Source organism: Tenrec ecaudatus, chromosome 2 (assembly GCF_050624435.1).
Source record: "Tenrec ecaudatus isolate mTenEca1 chromosome 2, mTenEca1.hap1, whole genome shotgun sequence".
In the NCBI taxonomy this organism is placed as follows: Eukaryota; Metazoa; Chordata; class Mammalia; order Afrosoricida; family Tenrecidae; genus Tenrec; species Tenrec ecaudatus.
In genome coordinates this window covers 185,603,393-185,622,686 of record NC_134531.1, presented here as the reverse complement: position 1 = coordinate 185,622,686, position 19,294 = coordinate 185,603,393, and the positions used below count along the sequence as shown (strand labels likewise).

The 19,294-nt window shown below is 43.0% G+C and overlaps 1 protein-coding gene across 1 annotated transcript; it reads right to left on the bottom strand.

Annotated features, from left to right (window-relative positions):
* Positions 1 to 6,067: 6,067 nt before the first annotated feature.
* On the bottom strand, positions 6,068 to 18,967 carry SMIM23 (small integral membrane protein 23). The gene is made up of 5 exons (XM_075542724.1): positions 18,878 to 18,967; positions 7,733 to 7,897; positions 6,782 to 6,833; positions 6,511 to 6,578; positions 6,068 to 6,280 (listed from the first exon to the last, which is right to left on the bottom strand). Exons 1-5 carry the CDS (start codon positions 18,965 to 18,967, stop codon positions 6,068 to 6,070), a joined length of 588 nt encoding a protein of 195 aa, XP_075398839.1.
* Positions 18,968 to 19,294: the final 327 nt, after the last annotated feature.

Here is a 19,294-nt window from a genome sequence, read left to right as displayed (position 1 = left end):
CCCCTATCCTTCTGCCAAGGGCACAGCCCCTCTTCTCAGAAGGTCAGCCCAGAGTGGGAATTAAGCTCTCCTGCTCTGTCTTTCCTTGCCCAGAGGCAGGGGCTGTACTTCCTCAGGAGAATGTCACAACAGCAGGAAATGGGGAGCCTGGGGCAGGCGGCATCTCTGGCTCCATCCACCACCCTCAATTATCCTCATGACAAGCAGATTTGAACCAAATTGGATTTAGTGCATTACACAACTTTTTGTTGAACAAATTTGTGAATTAAGGGAACAGCTTAAAGCCACATCTTTATTTGGCATCATCAAAAAATATGACAGGCATACGGGAAAAGGACCTTCCGGTCTGGGACAGATCAAAGGAGCCCCGAACTAGGCTTCCCAGGGTCACTTTTCTTTAACCCAGTTCTCATCAAACCACCAGGAAGCTCTGTCTTCTCCGAGAGCTAGGCATTGGCCCCTAGTTTGACACCAGGGTGCAGCACCCCCACCTCAGATGTGACCCCAGCAGGGAGGACCCTCTTCCTCTCCTTGCATAATTACTCTCCCACTCACATCAGAACATACCCCGGCTCTCTTTTAAGTTCCAGCATTTAAACCAAAAGGTTTTTTTCTCTAGCTAAAACTCAACCTCCCTCTATGAAAATTGTTGTGTTAGTTTCAACTCAAATGTCTCCCCCTCCATGAACCCTTGGTGAGGCCAAGACACAGTAATACAATTCATTCGTCAATTAATTAGTTGCCTTTGGCATCTCTCCCAATGACTTGGAAAACAGGAAGATGTCCCATCCTTGCTTCTTGCTGGCTGGAGGACAGACGAGCTCTTGGAGGGGCAGGGAGGGGACCTCAACTTCTCTGCACCTGTAGCTGTTTGTGTCAAGGTTTCCTAGAGAAGCAGAACCAGGAAGCTTGGTAGCAGCTGAGCATGTTAACCATTCAGGGACCCCGTATTTATAAAGAGAGAAAGATTTATATTTGGGAATTGGCTCATGTGATTGTGGGGGCTGGCACGTCTAGGATCTGTAAGTGAGGTAATAGTCTGGAAATTCTGGAAGTCTTGTCTATGTTACAGTCTCAAGTCTTGAGGCAGAATGCCTTCTCCTTGGGAAACCCCAGTTGTTTGTCCATGAAGGTCTTCAACCGACAGGATGCGGCCCACTCACTGATGCAGGTGAGCTGCTTCATGTACGGTCAACGGATGGACTACTAATTCCATGTCAATACCTTCATAGCACCTCCCAGGCTAGTGTTTGACCAGACAGCAAGGCACCACAGCCTAGCCAACCAAACTGGTTTATAAAATTAACCACCACAGTATCTTATGTGCAGTAGCCTGTAATGAATATTTATTGCATAATAAATTTAATTGGCATGTGATTACTTAACCATAAAGTGAGGACTTCTCAATAGAGAATACCGCTGGTCTACAGGGATCAAGACTCGAAGTCATGGCTCAACTTTTTTACTGGAAAGAGAGGATGTTCTGAGGTCTGGCCAATAGCTGCCGAAACCTGCCTCCCCAGTCCCATCCACTGGCAGGCCCTGTTGATTCTATTTTCAAACTCTCTCTCTGTAAAAAAAATTTTTTATTGACATATAATTCACATATTGTACAATTAAATCGTTCAATCGAGTTAAAGAGTTGTGCAATATCACCACCATCACTTTAGAACAGTTCCTTCTGTCTTGTACTCATTGTCATTAGCTCCCCATTTCCCCCAACCTCCCCTGTCACACCCCTAAGGAACCAGTAATCCAGTTACTGTCTATAGATTGACCTGTTCTGGATTTTACATGCAGAAAAACATATGAAACAAAAGCAAAGCAAACCAAACCAAACCCAAAACCCCAACAAGACAAAATAAAACAAAAGAAAGTATAAAACCATAAAAACTAGAACAAAGTTAAAATGGGCCAAGACAGAGACCAAATGATAAGGTGTTAAATTTTAATCCATCTACCTCTGTAATAATTCACTCTCCAATGCACTCTGATAGCAAGGGTGCTCATGTACCCGGTCTTTGGTCAAAGGTGAGTCACCAGAGGCTTAATCCACATGGGGTCCTGGCAAATGGATTTGGGGCTTCCAAATTGTCTCATGATTCTGCCTGGCTTCCAGGCCTCCACTCTGTGCCAAGCTCTATCTCTTGCCTGGGAAACTTGTTAATTGCTTTCCTCATTTTCCACTCTTCCTTTTCTGACTCTGAAATTACATTGTCTCCTAGTCTTCCTGCTTATTCACTTTTTGCTTACCCTACTAGCCTGTAAACGTCTTGTGTCTGACACGTGCTTAGCCCAATAAATCTTTCTGGATGAAGCAAAGGGCCCATGAGCATTTGCCTTTTCAAGCAAAAGACATTTTCTTCCCCAAAGGGAAGTCTACTCTGCCAATACATATATATGAAAACAGGCCCTCTAATAACTCAACTAGGAAACACTTTGCTAACCTCATTCAAACTCTAACAGCCTTAGACGTTTTTAAAAGTGGTCATACTCTTCTTTTTAAGTGTGTCACGTGGTGTCTTTCAGACCAGGACTTGAAGGACGGGAGTGAAACATTCTGCCATCGCTCGAGTGGTTCATCTTGTCCTTGACCAGGCTGACCCATTCGTTTGTGTAACTCTGGTGGTTGGGCACTCCCATCTCATCCGCCCTCAGCTTCTTGTCACAATCCTGGGATCTGACCTTTGAGCATGACTCCCATGATTTGGATCTAAGAGGGTTGCCCCAGTTCGCCGACCCAAAGGTAAGTAGGACATGAAGCGTGGTATGGCCTAGGAAGCTCCAGCTAATGAGATGACCAACCCTATCTCCAGCTCCTTCGTACCCTCTCAACCCAGCAAATTTGACCTGGAAAATGTGAACTGGCAGCTAGCAGAAGTGGGCAACTAGACAAAGTAAACTCACTGCCATTGAGTAGATTTTGACTCCTAGTGAGCGGGGCTCCAAATCGACCCAAGCATCCCAACAATCCCGAGGATGGCGTATTACAAGCAACATCTCATTCTGTGTACACGGGTTGCCATGAGTCGGAGCCAACTGCTACCAACAGCCAGCTATGTATTACAGATACAGATGCGCTGGGGATGGGGTTAAAGTCTAGTGTGCTCAGGCTAAATTTGGGTTCAAGTTATTTATCATCGACAATGTTAGCATCAAAGGTGTGAGGTCCAGCCTCACGAGTGAAAGGGTCCTAAGGAGTGGCTGTGCCATTGAGGGAAAATAGGCAAAGTGTGCAGGGTGCTCACCTTTCCAGAAGTCAGGAGCGAGAAAGAGAGGGAATGTATTCTCCAACAGACTTAGGTCCTGCTGGCCCTGCCAATCACACACATCACAAGGTGGGCAGTGTCTTCATCTGAGAATCTCATTAGGGGAGCAACCAGAGACCAGTAATGGGGGCAGGCAGAGGGGAGTCCACTGCCCTTTGAGTGAGGAAAACAATAGAGTTTGTTTGTTGTCAGAGGCAGGTAGATTGAGGTGCATGGAGAGCAGCCGTATGCTTGTGAGGGGCATCTTTAAAGTAGCACGATTCTGATACCAGGGGCTCAATACAAAGTAAATGTTTAGAAAATGATGATGGCAATATATGTACAAATATGCTTGATACGATTGAAGTATGGATTGTTATAACAGCTGTGAGAGTCTGCAATAAAATGATCTTTTAATTAAAAACAAAAACAAAACCCAAACGTAGTAGCACTATTATGGGGGGATATTGTGGGGATGATTAGTAGTCAGACTGTGACTGGGAGTCATCTCTAACTTACGACTGTGAAGGCCTTCCTCCTCCAGAGTCGGCCTTCCAGACTCTTAATTATGCGCATAGAGAATTGGCCTCATAACTCTCTTCCAGGTCCTCAATTTCCCACAAAAGTTACCCCTGAAATCTCTTAAAAAACACCTCAGAGCACATACGTATTACGTGGTTTCACGTGTGCAGCTACAATGTGTGTAACATGTAAATATAAATACAAGAACATTGCACTCAGCTGCATCTTATAGAACTCTTCTCGACGTCATTGCAAGACAGAAAAAAAAAAATTCTGGTTCTAACCTCTCGACAAACCTTCACAATAGGAAACTTCTTTCCTGCAAGCTGATCACTGTGCCGCTCCTGTAAATCAGATCATCTCAGAGTTTATTTTAACTGGAATTTTGCAAAGCCAGGAAGTGACTCTAATAAATGGTCCATGTATGATAATGTTATTAAAGCGAAAAGATCATAGAAAGGGGAGAATAAATAATAAAAAAATCGGAAGGTTGTGTAATTTCTATAATCAGAACCACTGAACTCCAAGTTTCCCGGAGAGAAAGGACAAAGGGGACACTGTGTAGATAAAATCATTGTTGTTGATTCCGAACAAATTAATTGGAAGAGGAGTTTTCTCTGGGCATAATTTTTGAAAAAGTTAAAGTCATCATGGTTCTGTTATAGAAACTTTGCTATTTTTGCTTGTTCAAAAATAGATTTATTTTTTTAAAGTATTAGAAGGCATGACGTTGTTACATAGTTTAAAGGCAAGAAAATAGATAAAATAAACAGTGAACTGTTTCCCTCTCCTCTTGTCCCTCACCTGCCCACTCTCAACCCTGTCATTCCAGTGTTGCATGTGCCCACAGTTTGTTTTCAGGCTTGTTTGTCATCATCATCATCGTCATTGTGGTATCAACAACAACAACAACAACAACAACAACAACAACAAATGACAGACTTTTATTCCGTTTCCCCTTTCTCTCCACCCCCTGCTGTTTACATTTGGCAACGTGTCTTTCAGAGTTTCCTACCAGCAGATGGAAGCTTTCTTCATTCTCTTTTACAGATAGCTGCGTGAGCCCCCATTGTTTAGATGCACCCCCATTTATTTAACCAATGACCTAGGGATACCATTTGAGTTGTTTCCACTCTTCTGCTATTCAGAAGGAGCTAGGGAGAGTGACCTTGCACCTGTGTAATTTCATACACGTGTAAGCCCATGTGGGCTAAATTCCCTGAAGTGCATTCTGGGTCAAAGGGTAAATGCCTTTGTGAGTTTGCTAACTCTTGCCAAAGCTTCCTGCTCAGGAGTCTTCCCAGCTTACTTCCGCCAGCAATGTCAGAATGCTGAGTTGCCACACACTCTGTCTCCATTGGACAGCGTAGAACTTCCCAGGTGGGTTTCTGAGACTGTAACTCTTTATGGGAGTAGAAAGTCTCGTCTTTCTCCCAGGGAGAGGCTGGGGATTTTGAACTGATGACCTGTTGGTTATCAGGCCCATGAATAACCCTCCTGTTTACAACCAGGGTCCTGTTAACTTCCAGGGAAGAGAGAAAAGGAATTATTATTATTATTAGGTCTCTTATTAGGGACCTACTAGATGGAACCCCTGAGAGATACGAGCAGCTTATGTGCTCAGCTGCTAACTGAACTGTTGGAGGTTTGGGTCCCCCCAACAGCACCCTGGAAGAAAGGCCTGGTGATCTCCCTCTGGAAAATCAGCCACTGCAAACTGTGGAGCACAGTGCTACTCTGACATCATGGGGTCAACCTGAAGGCACGGGGCTTTTGTTGGTTCTATGTGCCAGACAGAGCCCTGGAGGTGCAGTGAGCTGTGTCGGGCTGTTAATCTCAAGGTCAGCAGTTTGAAACCATCCTGTCCTGTCGGGTCGCTGTGAGATGGCAGTGCGTTTTGGGTGGATGCCTGACACAGGGTGTGAATGTGCACAGCTGCGCCCTAGGAGGCAAAGTTTACTTCTCGGATGTTTTCCAATGAGGGTATCGAGTCCCAGAGCAGTTCAGGAAATTTGCCCGTAGTTTCAGAGCTGGTAACTGGTGAAGATGGACCTTGAAACTGTGCTTTTCCCAAGGTGAGGCAGGAAGTTTTGTTCGAGGGTCGGTGCGGGCAGGACTTGGGCCTCCTGCAGCTGTGTGAATCATGTTTAAGAATCAGCAGTGGTACCGACAGCAGACCTACCGTACTTTCCCAGCGACTTTATTTTCCTGATTGGCACAACCATATCTGATTGCCTACCTAATTAGAGGAGCTCCTGTCTCTTGTCGCCTCTGCTCCAGGGCCCAGCTCCAGGCCCTTACAAGTGCCGTTTGAGGGTGGAGCAGGACTCCTCCAGGTAAGCCTCTCCCAGCAGCACATCCAGCCACCCCTCCAGGTCCCGGACCCACTGCTCTAGCTCACGCAGCTCTTCCTCCAGCTTCTCCAAGAGAATATGCAAGTTATCCTTCAGCCAGTGCTTGATGAACTTGGCCGGCACTTCTGAGCTGTCATTTGCCTGGTATTCAAGCCCCTGAAAGGCAGACATCGAAGGTGCATTTTGAGCTTCCTCAGGAGTGAACAGTGCCACTAGCCTTGAGGAGTCCCCTGGGCCTCTGTACATGTATTCATCCACTTTCTCTAACTGACCAGCTCCTACTTATCCTTCAAGACCCGGCTCACCAATGACACCTCCTCTGGGAAGCCATCTCAGATTTCCTCAGCCCATACTTGTCCCCTCTAGCACCTTCCTGTCCATGTTACCTTGGTAGCCACAGCATTCGGAGAGTAGTGACATTCGCTGATCCTTTCTGACACCTCCCAGCTTCTTCCTGAAAGAGGCACAAGCATCTCCTCTCAATCAGGGAATATGAGTGAGCGCAGTAATAAGCGTGGGGGATCATCCCAATGGAATGAAGAGGAGAAGGAGAAGGCAGTGTATGGAGGCTGCCTTGGCTTTCAGCCATCTCTAAAATACCCTTCCCCGCTCGGTGTGGCCTCAGTCCCTCCCTCTCAGGGACTCCAGAATGTTCACCTGATATCCATGTGCCCAAGTACAGCACCAACGCCAGCAATGCCAACAGCGACTGGGGGCAGAGAGAGAGAGAGGGGGAACAGAGTGAAGTCCTGGAGGGCAGACTCTCTCTGCTCACCTCACCTGGGGACAAGCAGAGCAGGCTGTAAGGTGGTTTTTTAGAGATTCACTTTTTGTAGTCCTCAGAATCACGTGTGAAAAAGACAAACAAACCTGTCATCAAGTTGATGCCAGCTCCTGGAGGGTAGGATAGACCTGCCCCGTGGGTTTCTGAGAGTAGGGTTCTTAACGGGAGCAGAAAGATAAGGCTTTCTCCCATGGAGCTGCCAGTGGTTTCAAACTGCCCACCTTGTGGGTAGCAGCCAGTGTGTAACCACTACGCTACCAGGGCTCTTTAAAATCACATCTGCATACTCCCCCCCCACCTCCGGGCACACATAGATAGCACAGCAATCAATCCGCTGCCATGTAGGGTGCGATTTCCTCCTTCCACCCGCACAAGAAGGAAGAGCCTCTTGTGTTCTCGCTTCTCGCCTTGCATTGACACCTTGTGGTGGGAACTCATGTTTTAGAGCCTCAGCCTCACTGCAGTATGATTGACAGACAGGAAACGCACAGTGGAAGCGTGGCTTGATGAGTTTTTGCATATGTGTACGTCCTCACTGGAGGAGTTCCACGCCAGTCAAGACCTAGACCGTCTTTGCACATTGCAGTCCATTCCCCGCCTGCCCACCCCAGTAGAGGGACCTACAGAGCCGCTGTCTCTTACTATGGGGTGTCCTGCCTCTTGTGTAACATTATAGGAATTGAATCAGCAGTATATACCCTTTTATGTTTGGCTTCTTTTTTCTCCACAAAATGTTTTTAAGCTGACTCTATACTTTGGTGCGCTCGTTTGTACTGCAGAACAGCTTTATTATTGCGGGAGTGTACCACCATTCATCTGTTTACCTGTTGATGGGCTTTTGGGTTGCCTCCAGCCTCCAGGATGAACTTGGCTATTGTGAATACAGCTGCCTTGAGCACATGCGGGGCAAGCTCTGGGCGATAAGAGTGCAGGGAAAACTGAGGAGTGGCGGTGGTTGAAACATGATGAACATATTCAATGCCACAAAACTGTACACATGAAGATTGTTAAAATATAAATATTTTGTTACCACGAAAGTTTTTAATAAAAGTCTTTATGTGGCTGTTGTTGCTGGTAGGTATTGCCTAGTCGTTTCCAGCTCACAGTGACCTTATGTACAACCGAACAAAACACCGCCCAGTACTGTGCCATCCTCAAAACTGTTATGCTTGAGGCCATGGTCACAGCCTTTGTGTCCGTCTGTCTTGTCCAGGGCCACCCTCTTTTTGGCTGCCTTTCTACTTTACTATGTGTGATGTCTTTCTCCAGGGACTAGTCTTCTGATAACATGTCCAAAGTACCTGCAGATGAATAGTCTCACTTCTCTTAGGTTAATATCCAGAAATGAACTGATAGGTCATGTGGTAAAGGTTGGTTTAGCTTTATAAGAAACTTCTTAATTCTTTTCCAAAGCGTTTCTACCATTTTTTAAATTTCTGCCAACAATGCAAGAGAGGTCTAGCTGTTTCACATCTTTATTAATGCTGGTACTATCAATCTTTTTAGCTGTTTTTCCTTTGTTCTATTTTTGCTTCCTAATATTGAAATTAAGACAATTATTTTTTAAAAACTTGCTTCTTTCACAAGATAAACACACACACACACACACACATCTCATTCATACTCAACTCCATTGAGTCGGTTCCAACATATAGAGATCCTATAGGACACAGTAGAACTGTGCCCCGTGGTTTCCGAGATCACAACTCTTTCCTGGAGTAGAACACCTCCTTTTTCTCTTGAGGAGTGGCTGGTGGTTTCAAACTGCTGACCTTGAGACTAGCAGCCCAAGTTGCAAGTAACTATGCCACCAGGTCTCGTGTGTGTGTGTGTGTGTGTGTGTGTGTGTGTGTGTAAGAACCACTACATGTCTGTCAGTTTGTTGTACCGTGGTGGCTTGTGGGGCTGTGATACTGGAAGCTACATCACTGATGTTTCATATACCAGCAGGGTCAACCAAAGTGAATTCAGAGCTTCAGATTAAGAAGCAACTACAAAGAAGAAATAGGTTGTCCACTTAAGAGGAATTAGCCACTGAAAACTGGTCAATTGCTGAAATATTAATGACCAGAAACACCACACTGTTAGAGAGTGCCTGACGTAGGCCCCTCAGGTCTGAAGGCACTCAAAGTATGATTGAGGAAGCGCTGCCTTCTCAAAGTAGTTGACCATCATGATGTGGATGGAGCAAAGCCTGTGAGACTTTCATTTGCTCATGGAGCATGACTCATAATTAGAACAAAGAGCTGAAAAAGTCAATTAATAATTGGAAGTTGGAATGAATGAAGTATGAATGTGGGAAAATTGAAAGTTGTCAAACATGAAATGGAATGTACAAGATACAAATCCTAGGTATTAGTGAGCTGACATGGACTGGTATGACCATTTGAATCAGACAACCACATGCTTTACTATGTCAGAACCGACAGATTAAAGAGGAATGGCATGGCATTCATCATCAAAACAAGCATATCAAGATAGACCTTGAAGCACAATGCTGCCCATGATAGGATAATATCTGTCTGCATGCAAGGAAATCCCATCAATGTAATTATTCTTCAAAGTTATGCCCCAACCAGTGAAACCAATGATGCAGAAAGTGAAGAATTTTACCAACCTCTTCAGTCTGAAATTGATCAAACATGTAATCAAGAAGCATTGATAATTATTGGTGATTGGAATGCAAAAGTTGGAACAAAGAGAAAGGGCAATAATTGGAAAATAGGTTTTGGGGGATAGAAACGAAGCTGGAGATCACTTGATCGAATTTTGCTAGACAGTAAAAATCAATGACAACTCTTAAGCACTGCAAGACATGGACAAAACTTGAGAACGTTATGCTTAGCAAACTCAACCACTCTTACAAAGATAAATATTTAATGTCACTATTGTTATAGGGAAAAACAAAGAAGAGATGTGGTTTATACACCAATAGACACGATTTTAAATACTATAAGGAGGCCAGGGAAGAGAGTGAGAATAGGGAGAGAGGAGGGAAGGGGTGGTGGAAAATAAAACAAAACAGAATGTTTAACAGGATTTTGTTGATTTCATTTATTGAGATGGCTGTGTTGCAACAGATACACATATCTATACACACATTTCTATATCCACACATATCTACACATTATGCTTGTTTAAACGCCCCCCCAAATTCCCTCCAGATTTCTTATCCCTCAGACCTAAAGAGTGGTTTAAATGGCTTAAAAAAAATGAAGAAGAAAGGGAAGATTGAAATGGATTTGGAATCTTTAGTGACAAACAAGTTCATCTCAAACAAAAAAGAATTTTGTAACACCAGTGGCTTGTTTATAGCAAATACCTTTTTCTAACAACATAAAAAGGGACTATCTCCAGATAGGAGATACAGAAATCAGATAGACTAATATGTGGGAAGAGATAATGGAGAAGTTCAATATCAGCAGCTAAATGAAGGCCAGGGGCAGATCGTGGAACAGACCATCAATTTCTCATATTAAGTTCAGGTTGAAGGCGAAGAAAATTAAAACAAGTCCACGAGAGTCAAAATATCCCCCCTGAATTTGGAAAACATTTCAAGAACAGATTTGATGCATTGAAGAGTAAGGACAGAAGACCTGATGAGCTGTGGGAGGCCATGGCGAACACCACTCCTGAAGAAAGCAAAGGGCCAGGAAAGAAGGAAAAAATCAAAGTGGATGTCAGAAGAGGTGAACATGGGTGTGCATGTATCTGTTCATGTCATAGCTCTTATTTCTCTAACATACATACTTAGTAGTGCGATTGCTAGTTTATATAGCATTTGTACTTCCAATAATTTAGGGATTTTCCACAGTGGTTACACTATTTATAGTCCACTAATAGCGTAAGGAGGTTATAGTCTCTCCATACCCTCACCAACATTAAAACAAACAAGAAGAAAGAGCTCTGATTAGTGCTGCAGTGAGCTGTCTCATTGCTGTTTTGATCTGCACTTCTCTTCAATGACTAATGATCATTCACATTTTTCATGTGTTTATTGGCTTCCCGAGGGTGTTCTTTGGTGAAGTGCCTGTTCATGTCACCCACATTTTTAATTGAAAAACTTTTATTGTGAATTACATGAAACTTTACAGAGCAGACTATCAGTTTTGCATTCAACAGTTTGTCCAGGTTTCGTTTCAACTCCATTGCAGTTTCCTCAATGCACCATCACTTATTCCACTTCCTCCCCAACCTTCTTGTTTTAATTCCTGCTTCTTTCTTGACTTTGTCCTTGTGTGAATGTTGCCCCTTTGAGCTACAAGGGTTGAATATTCTAATTGATGCATCCTTCTCTAGCGTTAATGTTACCTTTATAAACTTGTCTGTTGTTGGGCTGAACATTGATTGCCTAAGGGGCCTAGTCTTAGGGGTTTCACCAGTTTCTAGCTGATAATTAAGTTTAGTATTTTTTATGATTTTGATTTTTATCCACAAACCATTTTATTAGAAGCTAATCTAGACATCATACTATTCACGTTGTTCAATCATGTCAAGCAGTATTGTACAATTGCTACCCAAATCAGTTTCAAAGCATGATTTTGGATTTTGTTAAAGATTTTCTTTCACTTAATCCAGGATCTTCTATATGATCCCTTTTAGTAGGTAAAGGTAGCTGGGCACCATCTAGTTCTTCTGGTCTTAGCCTTGAGACTGGTGTTTGTATGGTCCATCGGCTTAGTTGTTTCAATGTGTCTTCAATACACAAGCCACCACAGTACAGCAAACTGATAGAGAAGTAGTGTTTTTTACTTTGTAATTATTTTTACTTTGTAATTGTTTTGTTACAAAATTATATCTCTGGTTTCATATTTTCAATATTGTAGGTTTGTTTTGAAGACCTGGTGGCATATGTGTTGAGTTGCTACCACAAGGTCACCAGTTCAAAACCACCAGCTACTCTGAGGGAGGAAGATACAGCTTTCCCATAGGGTCAATATGAGTCAATACTGACGTGATGGTAGTGAGGTTTGCTTTACTTTAGATACGTTCATATCTGAGTTGACTACTGGGCGATGTCATGTATATTAATATCAAGTTGTTATCTGCTGTTGTTTGTTTTCTGCTTGAAGAAGTCCCTTTAGTATGACGTTGGTCTGGCTTTTACAAATTTATGCTTATCTGGGAGTGTCCTAATTTTGCCATCACATTTGGAGAATGATTTTTCTGAATGTGTAATTTTTAATTGGAATTCTTTTTCCCTTTCAGAGTTTTATATATGGCATCCCATTGTCTTCTTGCCTGTGCGGTTTCTGCTGAAAATTAGAAGCTAGTATTATTGATTTCTCTTTACTCAGGATTATTTTCTTGTCTTTCGTTTTGGAAAGTTTGATTGTAATATGTCTTGGTGATTTTCTTTTGCTACATTTCCTGTTTGGGCTTGTTTAGCCTCTTGAATACATATTAGGGGATGCATTCCAGGATACCAGGGAAATTTTCTTCCACGAATTTTTGACAATTTTAGCTGTGCTTTTTTGGTCTCTTACTGTTCTAGTATTCCAATTGCATGTGTTATGCTTCTTGATGATGTCCCACATTAATTCTTAGACTTTCTTTGGATTTTTAAAAATCATACCTCAAGTAGATTAGCATTGAGAGGTTTGTTTTCAAACTCCCTAAGGTACCTTTCCAATCCTCTAATTATATTATATCTCTCAGAAATCATGGTATTAATCTTCTGGATTTTTATGTGCTATTCTTGTATAGTTTCTAAGTTTTCATTTATTTTGACATACTGTTCTTGTAGTGCTTTCCTGAATTCTTCTAACATGTCCCCCTTGTCCTTTCCTTGGTTGAATCTGTAATTTTCTCAACCTTATCCCTATCCATTGAAAGTACTTAAGTATCATTCTTTTGAACTCTTTGCCACTTCGTTTGAACACCATTTCTTCCTCAGGAAACTCTTCTGGCTTTGTCTTTTGGTCACCTGTTTGAGGTACTTTGTTTTGTTTCCCTGTGTGAACTAAAGTGATCTATGTTCACGGCATTGTAGTGTTGTTGTATTTATTTGATGACTGTATGGCTGTATGTTGGTGTGTTCTTAGCCACTCACCACCTATCTCCTTGTGGGTGTGGCAGAATTGTTCTCTGGTATGCAGCACATGTGGCTGGGTTTTGCTGATATTGTCTGCTGATTGTCTACCAATCAGGTAATAAAGAGTGGATAGTTGCCCTTGACCAGTAGGTGGGGCTGTAGGAGGTATGGGTATGACTTACCTGTGCGAGCACAGTTGCTTTCTCCTTACATCTTTGCAAGCCATTTGTGTTATCAGACAGCTGTCTTGAACAATACTGATCAAAATATAGACTAGCTGAAAATGCACCCATTTGTTTACCACTTTTGTTAAACTTCTTGGCTTAGGCTGACTTGTCTAGAGAAATAAATCCAAGGACACTCATCCATGTAGAAGAAAGAACTTTATATTAAAAAGCAATTTTGCATCAAGAAGGCACTCCAGCCCAGTCCAACTCACGTCCATAGATCCAGTGGTAGTTGGGCTTCAGACTCACAGAGCTGCAGGCTGGTGATGTAGAATGCAGGAAGATCACTGACTGGTGGGTGCAGAGCTACGTGGGTCTAACTTTGGTTTAAACAAAGCAGGGTGTCGACTGCTCTCAGGGTGGGGTGACCCACATGGGGCCATACAGAGTCCCAGTGAAGTCCCAGCAAGGAGGAAGACAAAGTGGCAGAGAAAGAGGCTGTTCCCAGAATCCCTCACTCTCATAATAAGGCTACACTCCCAAAAAGTTGTCATCAAGCTTTTACTTGATTGGCGGGTTTGATTACAACCTAAGCAAGAAGAGTCTCTTTGACATGAAATCATCCAACTACCACAACATTCAATCTACTTTTCTATCCTTTCCAGTAAAATTCAGGTTTCTAAGATTATCATCTAAATGTGTTTCAGTTGGTCTTTGTGTCTTTGTTGTAGAGTCTGTGGAGTGTGTCTGCTTAGTTTGCCATCTTGTTAGAGTCTTGTCTTTTTCTTAAGGTGTTGACATTTTCTATACATTTTAGAGATTAGTGGCTCGTACAATATGCCATTGCCAAAATTTTCTTCCCAATCTATAGGTTCTTTTTGTACTCTTTTGGTGAAATATTTCGATGCACGTAGTGTCTAATTTTTAGCAGGTCTCCATTATGTAGCTTGTCTTCTGGTGTTTATTTGTTTTCAGTTATCATTGGTAGTGTATTTTTGCCATGTAGCAGGGATTCTATATTTGTCATTATTTTTCCATTGATAATTTCCACAGCCCTAGGTTTTACAATGCTACATTGAACACTTATGACAGAAGACCTGATGAACTGTGGGATGATGTCAAGAACATTATTCATGAAGAAAGCCAAAGGTCATTAAAATGATAAGAAAGAAAAGGGCAAAGTGATTTTCAGAAGACAAAGTAAAAACATTATAATGGAATGTTAACAGCCTAAAGTTAGAAAACCAAAAAGGAAAAACACAGTCAGCATATCTTAAACCAAAAGAATTAATTGAAAAAAAAAATCAAGCCTCAAGTTGCACTACTGAAGGATTCTATGGGCAAAATATTGAATGATGCAAGAAGCATAAAAAGAAGATGGAATGAATATACAGAGCCCCTGTACCAGAAGAATCAGTCAACACTCTACTATTTCAGGAGATAACTTATGAGTAAGAACCAAGTAATAAGTTCAAACTGCATTGAAAGTATTAGCCAAAAACAAGCTTTCATAAATCGATGGGATATCAAATGAAACATTTCAACAAGCTGATGAAGCACTGGGTGCATTTACTCATCTATGTCCAGAAATTTGGAAGACAGTTGTTTGGCTAACCGATGGCAGAGATACATATTTTTACCATTCCAAAGAAAGGTAACCCCACAGAATGCTCAAATTATAGAGCAATATCATTAATATCATATACAAGTAAGATTTTGCTGAAGATCATCCCACAATGGTTGTAGCGCTACAGGGGCAGCAAGCTCCCAGAGGTCCACGCTGTATTCAGAGGAGGATGTGAAGCTAGGGGTGTCATTGCTGATGTCAAATGGGTTTTAAATCAGGGAACACCAGAAAGATGTTTACTTGTGTCTCATTGACTATGCCAACACATTTAACTGTGTAGATCATAACAAACTGTGGATAGACTTGAGAAGAACGGTAATTCCAGAACAAGACATTGTGCTCATGTGGACCTTGTACTTAGATCAGGAAGCAATTGTGCAAGTAGAACGAGGGAATACTACTACATGGTTTAAAATCGAGAAGGTGTGCATCAGGGTTGTATCCTTTCAGCATACTTACACAATCTGTGCAACAAACATAATCAGAGAAGCTGAATAAAATGAAGACGAAGTGGCATCAGGATAGCAGGAAGACTTAACCTGCCACATGTAGATAACCCAACTTTGTCCACTGAAAGCGAAGAGGACTTAAAGCACTTACTGCTGAAGATAAAAGCCCGCAGCCTTCAGTTTGGACTACAGCTCAATGTAAAGAAGACGAAAATCTTCACGACTGAACTATTGGGGAACATCATGAGAAATGGAGAAAAGATTGAAGTTGTCAAGAATTTTGTCTGGCTTGGATCCCAATCAATGCTCGTGAAAGTCAAGAGATAAAGTGACTCATTGCATTGGGTAAAACTGCTATGCAAGACTTCGTTAAAGTTGTTTTTTATTAAAATCATTTTATTGGGGGCTCGTACAATGCTTCTCACAATCCATACATACATCCATTGTGTCCTGCACGTTTGCACATTTGTTGCCATCATCATTCTCAGAACATTTGCTTTCTACTTAAGTCCTTGGTATCAGTTCCTCATTTTCCCCCCTCCCTCCCCACTTTCCTCTCCCTCATGAACCCTTGATAATTTATAAATTATTATTTTGTCATATCTTACATTGCCCGACATCTCCCTTCACTCATTTTTTTCTGTTGTCCGTCCCCCAGAGAGAAGGTTATATGTAGATCCTTGTCATCGGTTCCCCTTGCTACCCAACCTTCGCTCCACCCTCCCGGTATCACCACTCTTGCCACTGGTCCTGAGGGATTTATCTGTCCTGAATTCCCTGTGTTTCCAGCTCCTATCTGAAAAGTAAGGAGGTTGCTTTGAGGAATAAGGTGCGCTGGACTCAAGACACAGTTTCAGTCACCTCATATGCACGTGAAAGTTGGATATGGGATCAGGAAGACTGAAGAAGAATCCGAGTGTTTGAATGATGATGTTGGAGGAGAATATTGAAAGTATCATGGGATGCCAAATGGATAAACAAATCTGTCTTGGAAGAAGGGTGGCAAGAGTGCTCCTTCGAGACATGGTTGGTGATATTTCACCTCATATCCTTTGGACATGTTGAAGGGCAGCGAAGAAGGATTGGGACAGTGGCAGCAGCAACGGGCTCAAAGGGAAGAACAATTGGGAGCCCGCACAGGGCTGGGCAGTGTTCCATTCTGCGGTGCATCGAGTTACTGAGTTGGAATTAACTGGATGGCATCTAGCAACAACAGGTGTTTAATTCACCTTGAGTTTGTTTTTGTATCTGATGTGAGATCTTAGTCCTGTTTCATTATTCTGCAGATGGATATCCAGTTTTGGCAGCACTGTTTGTTAAAGAGACTATCTCGTCTCCATTTCATATGTCGTGACCCTTTGTCAAAGATCAACTGAGGATAAGGACTTTGAAAACCACTGTCTCCTGACAACCTTTTCATGTCAGAGACACAGGGCCAGTTTGTTCCTTCTAATGACTGATGAATATTCCGAAGTCTGGTTTGTCTTCAATTATTTAATCCCTTGTCTATCAACGTACTGCCTAGCTTTTTGTTTTCTTTTCATCAGTAATATCACTGAGTTTTCATTTTGGGCTCCATGCCCATTCTGTGCTATGCGCTATGTGCGATGAAAGGAAGAATGTGAATTAGATTTTTGACCATTGCTGGTGCTATCTTGTGACTTGTGGGAGGATCATTCTTTTTCTTTCTCTAAGCCTCAGTTTCTTCATCTGTGAAATAAATTTTGAAATATCTTGAGAGATCTTTTGAAAAGGGAAAATAGGGGCTCTGTGGCTGAATAATTTGGGAGATTATAATAGGTTTTGTGTTAGCTCGACTGGGTTAGGATTCTCAGGGATCTGGCAGTTGGGATTTAGTAATTCCCCATGATGTGACTGAGCACAATGCAATTGCATCCGTAATGATGAACAGCCTATGAGATGAACAGCCTATCAGTTGCAAAGAGACTAGAGGGGAGGAAATGCCCTTACTCAGATCACAGGCCTGCTATAATCAATTGAAAAGAACTTTCCTGGGGGGTTTGGCTTGTTACAGTATAAGTGGACCCTGTGGCAAAGTTGGCTTGCTTTTGGCTGGGTCTGTATCCTGTATTTGGCTCATCAACCTTTGGTTCTGTGGACTTGAGCCAATGGCCTGCATATGGCCTACCAGTCTTGGGAATTGTCAGCAGCCAGCCATTGGATTGATTCCTTCCTTAGATTAATTCCCTCTGCAATCAGAAGCCTGAACTATTGATCTTGAGTTAAATTGCCTTTGCAGCCACCAGCTTGTGGTATTCCTGACAATCTTGGGTTCATCAGCCCCTGCAGCTATATGCGTCTGGAAAAATATCCAGTCAAATATATGACCCTCAGACTTGGAACCTGCCTGCATGTGAACTTGCCCACTTCAACAACTATGTGGCCCATTTTCTTGATATAATTTTCTTCCTATATATACACATAATATGCTTCACTGGTTTTGCTTCTCTAGAGAACCCAGCCTAAGACAGAGATTCAGTGGTACAAAGATAAATGGGTTTCCTTGCTACAAGACTTCTCAGAGCCTTTGTTGTATAAATGTGAATGTCAGTCTCCAAGAAGGGGCTAGGATATGCATTGTTTTCCAAATGGAAGGACCATGGAACCATTTAAATATATTTCCCCCTAAAATTTATGGAGTTAGATAGCCATGTGACCCTTTTTAGGAAAAGCTGCAGTGTGATGTCTGGCCCTCAAAGCTCCTACTGTGCTATAGGCCCAACACGTCAGAATGAACAAGTCAACAGATCTTTAAAAAAAGCATCTGTAGATATGCCATTTGCTACCCAGGCTAAACTGCTTCAATGGCTTCTTATTGTTCTCAGTTGAAAATCACCCCCTTTTCCACATGAGCAAGGGTAGTGGTCTTCACAGCCTTGTATTCATCACTCTCTCACTCTCCCCCGGGAGGCAGATGAGGGCAGTCAGTAACTGACCCTGGCTAAAGGTTCTGGAATCCGATGGCCCTATTTTCCAATCCTGCCTCTGGCAAATCCTCCCAGCTACATGGCCTTCAACAAGCCATTTTTGCCTTCCTGAACCTCAGTTTACCCACATGTGAAAGAGGTTGATAGTAGCTGCCTCTCAGGAATGTTGTCAGTGGTAGAAGAGGGGTTGGATGGAAAGTACCATGCTGTGCACATAAGTATTCATAGTTTCCTCTTTGACGCGAGTTCTGCCATTTGGGCATATTCTCCTGTTTTTTTTTAAAGTTTATTCTTGCATTGAACATTATGTACCAATACCATCTGAGAACAGGAAATGGAGCAAAAAAGCCTGCCCTTCTGGAGCATGTCTATTCACTGGCAACAATGAGACAGAACTACTAGTCATTGTTTCAGCCTCTCTACTGGCCTTCACAGCTGGGTTGCAGGGAGAGTTGGGTTGAAGGCCCATCACTGAGGTGGAGCTTCCCCTTCTGTCTGGAGGAGTTAAGGAAGCCCAGACTGGGAGGAGCTAAGGGAGCCCAGACTGGGAGGAGCTAAGAGAGCCCAGACTGGGAGGAGGCAAGGGAGCCCAGACTGGGAGGAGCTAAGGGAGCCCAGACTGGGAGGAGGCAAGGGAGCCCAGACTGGGAGGAGGCAAGGGAGCCCAGACTGGGAGGAGGCAAGGGAGCCCAGACTGGGAGGAGCTAAGGGAGCCCAGACTGGGAGGAGCTAAGGGAGCCTCACCTGCTTTTTGTCCTCACAGTGGCTATCTCTTCTCCTTTCTAGCAGGTTGGCTGCCAGCCGTGTCCTGCTGCCCACCTGTTGGATCACCATGGCCTTACTTAGGCTGCCTTGGGGCAAATGGGGCACCCCCACCTTGTAGGCTGAGGGGTGGCCTTCTCTTCCTCTACCTGCGGTCACCAAGCATCCCTCCAGCATGGCTTCTGATGTCACAGAGGTGTGGGACAGCAAGGCTCCGCCTTCTCACCACTCTGATTTTTAGTCCCCTCCCTTACATTTTCCCTCTAGATAAATGTTGAAAACAAAGACAAGCAAACTATGCATCAAAATATTATATTTTAGGCAGATGGTTTTTCTTACCTCTTTTCTGGTTCATTCTAAAATTCTTAGTGAAATGCTAATTTCTACACACAAAACAGT

Bases quoted from the DNA above. Each gene is read 5' to 3' on its own strand.
- SMIM23 (XM_075542724.1), bottom strand. From the start codon at position 18,967: ATGGTGATCCAACAGGTGGGCAGCAGGACACGGCTGGCAGCCAACCTG. The intron at 6,834-7,732 runs GTAAACAGATGA...CTCTGCCCCCAG, and splicing joins ACCCAAAAGCCCATCAACAG to TCGCTGTTGGCATTGCTGGC. The intron at 6,281-6,510 runs GTAACATGGACA...TCTGCCTTTCAG, and splicing joins CGAATGCTGTGGCTACCAAG to GGGCTTGAATACCAGGCAAA.